Source organism: Syngnathoides biaculeatus, chromosome 10 (genome assembly GCF_019802595.1).
Source record: "Syngnathoides biaculeatus isolate LvHL_M chromosome 10, ASM1980259v1, whole genome shotgun sequence".
NCBI classification, from domain to species: Eukaryota; Metazoa; Chordata; class Actinopteri; order Syngnathiformes; family Syngnathidae; genus Syngnathoides; species Syngnathoides biaculeatus.
The window spans coordinates 12741359-12753625 of NC_084649.1; the positions used below are offsets into that span (position 1 = coordinate 12741359).

At 41.1% G+C, this 12267-nt stretch overlaps 1 protein-coding gene across 2 annotated transcripts; it reads right to left on the reverse strand.

Moving 5' to 3' along the window:
* Positions 1-1160: 1160 nt before the first annotated feature.
* Positions 1161-12204, reverse strand: mcrs1 (microspherule protein 1). Of its 2 annotated transcripts, none has more exons than XM_061832380.1 (14): positions 11993-12204; positions 9950-10101; positions 9690-9825; positions 9437-9601; positions 6814-6923; positions 6613-6721; positions 6383-6521; positions 5348-5423; positions 3844-3872; positions 3670-3762; positions 2723-2805; positions 2538-2625; positions 2319-2446; positions 1161-1425 (listed from the first exon to the last, which is right to left on the reverse strand). In XM_061832380.1, exons 2-14 carry the CDS (start codon positions 10096-10098, stop codon positions 1339-1341), a joined length of 1392 nt encoding a protein of 463 aa, XP_061688364.1. In that variant the 5' UTR covers positions 10099-10101; positions 11993-12204; the 3' UTR covers positions 1161-1338. The 2 variants fall into 2 exon arrangements, with proteins under 2 accessions (XP_061688364.1, XP_061688362.1); XM_061832378.1 differs by having other exon boundaries at positions 9950-10098; positions 11993-12203.
* Positions 12205-12267: the final 63 nt, after the last annotated feature.

Here is a 12267-nt window from a genome sequence, read left to right on the forward strand (position 1 = left end):
AACATTGTACCATAAGAGAATAGGGAGCGTTGTGTTTAAGTCAATAAAATAGAATTAAAATATGGCTATGGCCCTAGGCTTTGTTTAAACATTGAGATTAAATAAAACACTAAGATGTGCCCATATTACTCTATGTCGTGACCCACACAAGTTGGGAAATATAAATTCACCCTGAAAGGGTCACCAGCCAATTGGAGGGCACATGCAGACTGTCATTCACACCGATGGGCAATTTAGTCTACATTAATTAACCTACCATGCAAGTTTTTGGGATTTGGGTGGAAACCAGAGAACCCGGGAGAAAAGCAACTTATGCATAGGGAGGACATGCAAACTCCACACAGGCGAGACCGGATTTGAACCTGATTTGCGAGGCAGATGTGCTAACCAGTCAACACTGTGCCAAACTTTGAAAACACCTATATCATATTTTTAAACAAAAACACTTATGTGTTTGAAGTGCCTTTCAGAGCACCTTATTTATAAATTGAGGATGAACATTATTTTGGGACTGAGCTCTTCTTTTTTAGGAAAATGTAACATCAACAGTTTCTCTTCTTTTGCGAGGGTTGTAGACTCAAGCATCTCATAAGAGTTTTAACAGTCTGAATTATGTTTTTTTTTTAACTGCTGTTCACAAGGCACCCACAATGGCTCCCCACCACAGTTGAGAATCACTGCCTAAAGGCTTCTCAAGCCGCAGCACTTTTGACATAAAATGGCCTATTTCCATCAAGTGAGTGGGCTTGGTTTTTGTATTAGTGTGTAAATTTTTTTTTAAATTCCATGATGCAGTCCTCTTTTCATTTTTAGATATGAAGTAATTTCCCAAAATTATTTTCAATTGAGCTGCTCTTGCATCTTTCATTCTTACGTACTACCTCTGCTTCTCCTTTTAACTTTAGATTGTACATTAACGATATTTTTTTAGATTGTGCTTGTTTTTCCTTGTATATCCTTATATTCTGCAGTTCTTGCCATTTTACTTGTAAGATACATTATTCGGGTCTTCATTTAATGTGACAGCAATATGCCAAATGTATCTGCTTTGGTGAATGGAAGGATTTCAATGTTTGTTTTTTGCAGCCTTTATCAGTGTTATCTTGACTGTGAGAAAGCTGCTAAGTTAGGGAAGTCCAAAGTATGACAACGACTGTATATACTGTGTATACGAGTTTATTATTTTGGAAAAGAGCCACTACACAATTTAAATAAGACGATGTGGAAAACTGGAAAATCCGCTCCACCATGAGTGTCTACGGCACAACACGGAAAATGTCCATAGATCAGCTTGTAAACTCCAAGTCCAAAGGATTTCCAAATACAGTACCAAAGTGTTCACAGTTGCGTCATCTTGGCTGCTTCAGCTTTGATGAGCGAGATGAGTTCAAGGTTTATTAGAAACACAAAGCGTAGTCCTGCGATCTAAAGAAAGAAATGGAGCGGATGGAAGCATCATGTCACATCTTTATAATGGCACATTAGCTGAAAAGTAAAGTAAATGACCACACTTTTGTGGCTTGCCATTATTATCATTATATTTCTACATAGAACTGTGTATATCCATCCACTTTCAATTACGTGTACTCAGGGTCACAATACCCATCAGAAGACATAGATACCAATCTCAGGGCAATTATAGACACCCATTCCAATTCACACATAATGCCAAATCAGTCTTTAAATAAGTGAACATGCATGTTCTAGATGTGAGGGGGGAATCCACAAACCCCAGAGAAAACCCACATACGCACGGGGACAAAACACAAATGCCACAGTTGATAGGAGCTGATATTCAAACTCGGAATCTCAGCACTGTGAGGCAGACGTGTGGTAATTGCTAACTTGGTAAAAATCTTAGGGCCTCTCAGGGTGAAATTAATTTTACTTATGTGCTCAAAAAGGGGCGGCACGGTGGAGCAGCTGGAGAGCATTGGCCTCACAGTTCTGAGGACGAGGGTTCAAATCCAGGCCCCACTTGTGTGGAGTTTGCATGTTCTCCCCCGTGCTTGCATGGTTTTCTCTGGGAACTCTGGTTTCCTTCCACATCCCCAAAACATGCATTCAGTGGACACTCTAAATTGCCCCTCTGTCTCCATGTGCCCTGTGATTGGCTGGCAACCAGTCCAGGGTGTACCCTGCCTCCTGCCCGATGATAGCTGGGGTAGGCTGTGGTGTTCCCGCGACCCTCATGAGGATTAGCGGCTCAGAAAATGGATGGATGGATGGATGGATGACCAAATAAGGTCCCTTGCATGATAAAGGGAAAGCATATCAATCTTATACTGTACAACTTTACTGATAACTTTGACACACACCTCCACCACCGAGTTGTTGTTTAGTTTCCACTTGTTGCCCGACAGAACAGGTCTGCCATCAATGTAGATGGGTCGCCGACCCTCATTGGCGATGAAGAAATCCCCATTATTCTTCAGTTTAATGATTCCTGGGAACACAAAGTTTCATTTTACCACCACACATTGTTAACAGTTGCCAGGGTTACCCACTTTTGTCATTTTCTCATGATACTCAATCACCTTGTTTTCTTGATATTTTCCAGGCGGGTCCCTCTAATGACAGATCCACATCTATCTGTTTATCTTTTGTTGCCCGGCCAAGTGTAATCTGAGCGAGGATAAATTAAAATAATGTTAGAAATACATTAAACGTGCGACCTGATCTGCTCTTAATAGTACACCAGTGGGGCAGTATCTTGACTTACCTCTCGCGATCGCATGAGGTAGCGTACCATTCGTCCTCTGAGAGCAGCTAACGTCTGGTTGTCAAAGTCGGGCATGCTCATCCCTGTGACACAGTCGAGGTTTAACACGATAAAATTTCATTTTCACCCTCAAATACTTAATGGCATGGGCCCAGACAGATATGAGTACTTTAGATATGTCAGTCAGTGTTGAAAGTTCAAGTTCCATTCTGCTGGATATATATTTAGTGTTGCACTCCAAGCACATACGTGTTGCCAAATCACATGCATGCAGGCATGCAAAGAGAAGTGTCAGCGTGAAAGAGGAATAAAAATCGAGCTGGGGGGGGGGGGAATGGTGCCTTGCGCAACTGATTCCACACGTTTTCTTTCTTAGCAGGCTATAAAGTCATCAGTTGTTTTTTTTTTTTTTTTTTTTTTTTTTAAAAAGAGTCTCCATTACCGCTGGAAGTTCACAACATATTTTTGTAAACAAGTTCCTATCTGTTCACGTGGTTGCTGTTAGTGTAAGCAATTCATGTCAGATGGGATGTGCTTTGAATTACTGAAGCTGCTGAAACAAATACTGACAAATAATAATGATCCACTAATTACACACCCTTGCTTCAGATGTATTAATATATTCATTTGAGACAGTGTTTCTTAATTGTTTTCTGTTACGACCCCCTCAAAAGAAGAAAAAAAATGTGCTACCCCCCAACCGGCAGCCCCCCGAATTACACCTCCATATAACATTGTATATAAAGGATAATCTAATGTAACCCTTGTAAACATTGAAGAAAGCGCAAAAGAAAGGGATATATAGTTGATCAACTTACAAAGATGAATACATTCATTAATGTTGTTGTCAATGTTTTCAGTGTCTCACACGTTCCCCCAGCATCGCACCCCATTATTTGAGAAGCACTGCTTTCAGCCAACCACTTAGTGAAAGATCCAAGATGTACCTGTGATACTGTCCACGAGGACCTGCCAGCGGGGCAATTCTTGCTCCAACTGCCTGATCTCCCTTTTTTGGTGACGATCCGATATCATCAGTTCTAGAAAGCAAAAAAAGATAGTGACGGTTTCACATCGGTACATTTCATTATCCAAAAATAAAACCCTCCACCACCTCTTACCATGTTCCAATACTTCATCTCTGCTCTCCCTGTGTGTGAGGACAAAATGGCAAAAATGATCAAAGGTAAAAGATACATTATCCTCCAGATGATCAACAAACATTGAACACTGCGCGTTGCCACAAAAGCTTGGCAATTCAACACCGCCCACCTGTCTAGGAAACCCGCTATCGACCGGGGCTCATTCGTGATCATTCCAGACCTGCCAACCTATAAATATTCACTGCAAGTACAAGTCAACCAAATTTGTCGGAATTTACATATTTTCAAGCTTTTATCGGGAACATTTCCATTTAACAGCCACAATCATAACTGTTTCTAAATTATGGCATTTTAACATTTTTATTACATCAATCTTGTAATGGCAGATGCAGTTGCAAGCCTGAAACCAAGTACTGATATGTGAGATTTTGATGTTACAACATAAAAAATATCTGTTTATGAATCAATTCACAATTGCCAATTCTGTTTTCAACCCTGGAAAAGCCATCAACAAAAGTCTATTAACGTGTTGATTAGAAGCGATTTGTCAAAATTCATCAAAATGAAAATTCAGCACTCGATTTTGCAAACAAAAATTAGTTCATGTATGGACAATAGTTCTGGTTTCTATTTTTTGCAATGTACATGTTCATGTACACGTAAGAAGAAAAATGTCATTGAATCGTCTTTTGCATGCCATTTACATATTAATATTTTCTATATCCCCAACTGTTGCTGAAACGATGCAAATTTCCCAACTGTAGAACAGAGGATATCTTATATTACAAATACTTATTAATTACAATACACTTTTAACCCGCCTGCATTCTGAAGTGACGTACGAATTTCATTTCTGGTTCACATGTGGCACCATGGTTGGACATGTATTATTTTATATTAATATTTTATATTCAAATTGCCTTATTTTGTTGTTCTGAGTTGGTTACTCTTAGCAAAAACGCGGTTCCACCCAGACACATGAGAATCAGCATCAGAATCAGCTTTATTGGCCAAGCATGTTACAAGACACGAAAAGCGTATCGTTTCACCAAATCATTTATTTCAATGTTTTGCGACTGCAGGACACAATAGCTTAGCAATTACCATGGCTTTGACATTTTCTTCACCAATCCACTCCATCTTCCCTCGTGGCATATTTGTAAGAAGCATGCTAGAGGTGTAGCTTATTTGGAACCATGTAGGCAATGGTCAGTGATTTAAAATGCATTAACAACGGATGCAAAATGAACATCCGCCTCTGTAGCTTGGCAACCATCAGGCGTAATAAAATAGCACGTACCAAGCAGCTGTTCATCGTGGATGTGCCAGTTATATCAGACGCTGGAATTTTGTTCCCCCTAAATATCTTTACAGCCCTAACGAGTTCAACGTTGAGCAATTTTAGATAAAACATATTCCATAACATTCGGCAGCGCTGTCATTCCCTTGCAAGTATTTGTCAAAATATGAGCGCTGGAATGAACTGATGCAAACCAAACCCCCAAATTAAAGGGCGCCTTACTTTAATTTAACATCATCAACAATCTGCTCAGCATCCGAGAAGTTCAGGACTTGGTCCCCCTTTGGGAGAGGCTGGACTGTAACACAACACAACACAACACAACACACGTTTATTCGTCAAACTATTAATTGTTTTGGCTCTACATTCACAGCACAATATTTCATATCTGTTTTCCGTCCATCCATTTTCTTTGCCGCTTATCCTCACGAGGGTCACGTGAGTGCTGGAGCCTATCCCAGCTGTCAACGGGCAGGAGGCGGGGTACACCCTGAACTGGTTGCCAGCCAATCGCAGGGCACATATCGCAATCAAATGTAGGGGTAATTTAGAGTGTCTAATGTTGCATGTTTTTGGAATGTGGGAGGAAACCGGAGTGCCTGGAGAAAACCCACGCAAGCACGGGGGGGAACATGAAAACTCCACACAGGCGGGTCCGGGATCGAACGCTTTCCAGCTGATCCACCATTCCGCCGCGTTACAAACAATGACTGTCAAATTTATTGAGACCGCTTAATCAATATGCTTATCAATTCAAGAGAATGGAATTTTATGAATAATGTCCAACGACAAACCAATGATTTATGGTCCTAAATGTATGAGATGTGATTCTGTTCTGCTAGATCTCTTCTAGTGGGTTAGTGGACTGCTGGCCACCCAACAATCCTCAGACAAAAACGACTACATGGACTGTTTTATTTCCTCCTAGCTGTCGTTTTTCTTATTTAAATCTGCAGTACAGAACTGTATTTTTTTTTTTAAATATAAAATCTATATTGGAAGTTAACATTGCTTTAATTATGAATTTTAATTCGATAAACTTTTTAAATTACGACAGTAAACCCTAAGAGTATAAAGTGAGAATTATCGGCCAATACTGATCAGATTGATGGCAAGTCTAACAAATGATGTCAATTCCCTGTACCCACACACACACACACACACACACACCACACACACACACACACACACACACACACACACACACGCGATGTTTTAAAGGACATTTCGTTGATTTGGACTGGTGAGCCGACTCACCGCTCTGGTCATCCAATAAGTAGTACTGCTTCAGAAGCTGCCAGTGGACCAGCAGACTTTTGGGGGTGCGCGACTGGTGAAAAACACTCGGGTGTTTACTGAGAAGATCCTGGAATAGGTCTAATTTGGGCTGACTCGTCTGTTTGATGACAAACAAATAAACATGCAGCTGTTTCCACCATAATGGTCCAGTTGCCAAGCAAATCATCAAACCAATAGCTCGCACTGACCGAACCAATCTTGGCCAGTAGTACTTCCTCGGCCTGGCTGAAGAGCGCTTTGCTTTGTATCGCCGCGACGGCTTCCGGATGAAGCTGACGCATCGCCTGCCACGCCAGTCTTAACAGCCGCGACCGTGGGGAGGAAAATGAAGGCTCAATACGTCAACTCGGCAGAGGTAAAAGATTCAGCTTGCCTGCACAAAGTCTTACTTTGACACGACGGGATCGTAGAGGAGCGCGTACCACCGCTCCTTAATTTCCCGCAAAGTGAAACGACAGCTGAACTTGACCCCCAAATGAACTGATGTGAGGTCTGTGGTCTGCGGAACACAAACACATACGTATAAGACCGCAGCATATTGAAACTTCATTAGACGTACACGATTTAATTTCATTACTAATAACAGCAAGTACAAAATTCAATTCAACCTTTACAATGACAACTAAACATGATTGTAGTTGACCACAAAGTATGCTATTGAAAATATTCTACATGAATTCAAAATTTTGATTAATGATTATCTGCAGGCTCTAAAGATTATCTTTTGTTGTGAGGTGTAACAAGACAATGTATTGTTGGATATTATTTTTAGATCAATACAAAAATCTGTTAATCATCTGATAGGCGCAAACACAGCAATAGAAACTAGCACAGAGCCTATCAAACCTTTGTAGCTTCCAAACATACTCAGCCATTCAGTGTACCAATTGGTATCCACTCCTGAGTGGTCTTTCATTTTCTTACTCAGTGTCCAAAGTCCATCCAATGCCTGGTGAGTTGCCCATCAGGAGCTGTGTTATTGGGGATCAATGTACAACACTGGTCCCCGAAAATGCTGCACACACACCCTTTCTCTGCCAATAGCATGTCAATAGCTATCCCGTTTTGGAATGTCATTAATGATGAGGCTGCCAGCTGTTCGTGCACTGCTGTCAGTGCCTCAGTGGTGAAATTTGCCAATCTCTGAACATTGTAATTGTTTTATTGAAAAGGATCGGTGCTGGTCGGCGCTCAGGAGACAAAGACGACACTCAACAAAAGACCAACGTTCCCAAATGCTAATTAGCCTCAATAACTGGCATATTTATTTCGACCAAATGCAAGTTCTCAAAACACAGTTGACATTGCGTGAAATCAATCATATGAGCCCCTTACCTATGCCGAGAAGGTGGAGAGCCGTTCACCCAGGTAGAGGTCCGCTTGTCAACCAGCTGGGCGTCCGTACGAAACCCGCAGCAGACTCTACCTGTTTGTACTCTGCATCTCTCCATTATACTTTTCAGTTGCGTGCGAGAGAAAGGACGGGTGGCCTACCCGTCCCACCTGGCGCCGCAACAATTGTAGCCGATTTACTATTGACACCTAAGTGTGTCCTTCAGGCTCTGACAAACATCTTACGCAGCCATAACTGTCAAGACATCCCACAACAATACTCACTAATTAACACTCCTTTCAGTAATGGACGCAATTAATCCTGTCCACATTTTTATTAATTGTTACCCATATGAAGATACTCTCAAATCCTGCTGACACTTGATTTACCAATTTATATTCATCAGGTACCCCTCGAGGCACCCCAATGAGATCAATATATGTCGGATCCCCTTGTTTAAGACATTCGGGCATATTTCTTTTCGTTCTATTTAAAAATGGGGCTTTCCCTAATCTATTAATCTGGTCCCACTGCGTATGTTTCAGATCCACTGCCGTCACACTAACTGGCATGATCAGAGTAACCAGGGCGCACTTACCTGAGGCATTGGGTGGCAATCTATCGTATAACACTTTTCCTCCACACCACAGCCATACATCCGCACGTGCAAACGTAACAAACATTTTATCCTCCTGTCTGCTCGGAAAATAGTAACTGTTAAAACATTATCACTGTGCTTGACTATAGAAACTCGAATATAGCACATAACACAACACTATACTGTACTTGAATACAGAAACTAAATGTATTGCCTATTAATTGTTGAATAAAAAAATGTGACAAAAGTTTTTTAAAAATAGTAACGATTACTTGCAAAGGTTTTTCACTTAAAAGTTTAAGACAACGGATCAAAACATGCAAGGATATCTTTTGTGTCCCACTACAGCGACCACACACTTTGAATATCACTGTCATAGCTGAAGGGGAAAATCAATGTTTGGAATTTGGACATCAGCTTTTTGTGAGGAAAAAAAGATTTTTTATTGTAGTTGCAGTTTACCGTAATTTTCTGCCCGTAAACTGCGACTTTTTTCACGCGCTTTCAACCCTGCGGTTTATGCGGTGATGTGGCTAATTTGTGCATTTTTTTCCTAATGGCCGCAAGGGGGGAGGGGCACTCGATCGGAAAAGGTAAGAGTGAGACCGGTGGAATATTTGTGCCGAGGAAATAACTTTTACCGGTCCGGCCCTGTTATCGCTGCGGTAGCGTGGTACTGCCGTGTCTCAGTGATTATTACCAGTATGTTCTTTTTTTTTTTTTTTTTTTTTAACTGGCCCTGTTAGTGCAGCGTGTACAGTCTTTCTTTGTAAATATCTCATGTTTCAATGTGGTCACTTGCAGGTTTTACACAGCTGCGGCATACGTATGTACCAAATGGTATTTCTTTTACAAATGTACTGGGTGAGGCTTATAACCAAGTGAGCTCTGTAGGCCGGGAATTACGGTACATTGAAGTAGAAATACACAGAATCATTTGGTGTTTGTAATACAGTATACTGCTCACTTTTTTTATTTTTTTTTACCCTCATTGGATTATCAAGATCCATATTTTCAACATTCGAATCTGTTAGTAGAGGTGAACCTAACAAACCAAAAACTGACGACGTGTACTACTGACCTGCAGCACTGCATTAATAAGCAGCAGGTCGTCAGTAGGCTTCCAGCGCCCCAAGTCTTTTGTGATATGTAATGGCTGTTTACTCTTCTTCATCCGTTTCGTTATCGCCGTAGGATGCATCAGCATCGTGAGAGACGACGTCAAAGCGGGGCCTGATTTTGCCACCTCACAAGGTAGCAATAGATAATGGGAAAAAATATCAGAATTCAAATGAAATACTGATGACGGGTTTTTCACTCTTTTTTTGCCTTACCTTCTTTTTCTCGCTGGATGAAGGCTCACTACCTGAGCAGCGTAGAGGCTCCATGAGAGGACCTTTAACTCGACTTGATGATTTGACGAGGCTGCTTTCCACAAGCTCATCGTCAAACTTCTTCCTCTTTATTGATCTATGGATGTTGTTTACATAAAAATACATAAGACAAGAATGTAACACATAAACATCTTTTGTAATTCTCCAGGAAAAAAAAAAATCAGCACCAAGCAAGGAATACATATTAGATTGAATGGAACCTGGAGGAACTTCGGCGTTTGGGAACGCCACTGCCAAACGCTTGCGTTGCTGTCCTTTTCACGTCTTTGAGAACAAGAGACTCTTCGTCTTCCGAGCGGCTGTGTGAACTTGCTACTGCCATCGGCACGCCAGGCTCACCCGCTTGCATCTTCTCAAATAGAGCAAAAAACAAAGAAAACATGACATGGCAACCTTCTCTGGCTGTGATCACTTCATTGATGGAGAAAATGTAGACATTTTAACCACCTACAGGCTAACACACTGAATATCATCAGTTTGGAATTAGGGGTTTTCTAAACGTGGATAAAAAGATGCTTGACATTATCCATATACTGTACATCAATTAATTACACATACATGCCTGCCTGTTCAAATGCTGAGATTCTGGGGACTTGGAGAATTTTAGGTTAAACAAAGTCTTTACACTATAAACCCATTTGTGGGCAGCGGCCCATTTTTGATTTTCACGCATTATATCCTTCAGTATATCAAAATATTTAAGTGTTTTAATCTGAAGTCATAATTTGGTATCAGGAGAGGTAACTCATCGGTCAAAGTTAGCACAGAGTTATTTCCCTTTCCTTCCTGACCCAACATGGCTGCCTCAAGTACACAAAAGACTTCCAAAAGAGGACACAGAGAAAGGTCAGTATGCAACCAAGTTTGTCTTCAAAATGCTAATCCATGAGTATTATGAATGTGTAAGTGTTGTTCTAAAATATCTCTAGTATGTACCACTTCACAGAACTGATAAGATACCCGTCCCAGTTTTAGGACGCTGCCCGTGAGAGGGTACATCTTTTTTGCCCTTTGTTTTATGCGTTAAACGAAAAACAAGTGTCATTTCCTTGATTCTGGCCTGTTAGGAGAATTTTATCTCAATAAGGCAAAAAATTCCCACCCTGCATATGAATGGGTTTTAATCTATTATCAAAACAGTTGTAAATTAATTTGAAAATCATTTAGTTGTCCATTGTAGCAAGACAAATCTTTGTTGATACATTCCTCTTGTTTACTCCCTGAAAAAAAAAAAAAAATAGACCTACGTGCAATGGGGCCATTGCGCATGGGAGTTACTTACATTTAGCGTCAAACAAGTGATACTTATAACTTCCATCCATCCTTTTTCTTCCCCACTTATCCTCATGAGTGTCGCGGGGAGTGCTGGAGCCTATCCCAGCTGTCAACGGGCATGAGGCGGGGTATACCCCAAACTGGTTGCCAGCCAATCACAGGGCACATAGAGACAAACAGGCGCACTCACAATCACACCTAGCGGCAATTTAGTCTCCAATTAATGTTGCATGTTTTGGGGATGTGGGAGGAACCCGGAGTGCCCGGAGAAAACCCACGCAGGCACAAGGAGAACATGCAAACTCCTCACAGGCAGGGCCGGGATCGAACCCAGGTCCTCAGAACTGTGAGGCCAACGCTTTACCAGCTGTTCCACCGTTCTGCCTACTTGTAACTTGAAAAGTTAAAAATGTACTTTATATGTAAATACACTGCAAAAAAAAAAATTCACGTTTTTTTTTAATCTGGGTGACCACTTGGGGGGAAAACATTTGTGAAGCGTTCACACACTTCAAAAATAAATGTCTCTTCAAATGAACAGCAAAACCACCTGTCCTGCTTTTAATGTAGAAAAGTTCTGTCTTTTTAACCAAGGACAGTGTAACAACAGTATGAAAAAATCACGGCATCTGTAGCGTCATGGAGGAATACAAAGGCACCTCACGATATCACAAGATGTGTTAAATTCCTGCGTTCAATCTAATGCAAGCGAAAACACTATGCATTTTGTTTATTTGTATACACGTGAACGTTAGTCCCGTAGGGAACCACAAACGAAACACGCCCCACCCCGTAAATGAGCGGTGATGATCAATGCAAAACAACATTAACGTAAAACATGCGTGCATACTGACATAAAATCAGGCTGTCGTTAGTCTCCTTAGGTAAACAACATTTTATATGAGCCAAAGTTAGCCTTTGTTGATTGGCAAGCTAATGCTAGCGAGGTACACCCGAGCGTCACTCACCGTTCCTTCGTTGGTTTATTGTGGTATTGATTCCCTGATTTGGAGTATATATTGTATGTCGCTGTGTAGTTGATCAAAACTATGGAAGCATGTGACTCAGTGAACTACATAACGAGACCAAGGCAAGACAGTTAGCATAAAGCGCTTTTGTTTTCTTTGTGTGCGGAAGTGACGAAGCAGTGAAAACGGTTTCTGAGCAATAGCGCCACCTTGTGGACAGGATGGATGGTAGCATGCGTCCATGCTGCAGCACTGGGAAAAAAAAATCTGGAATT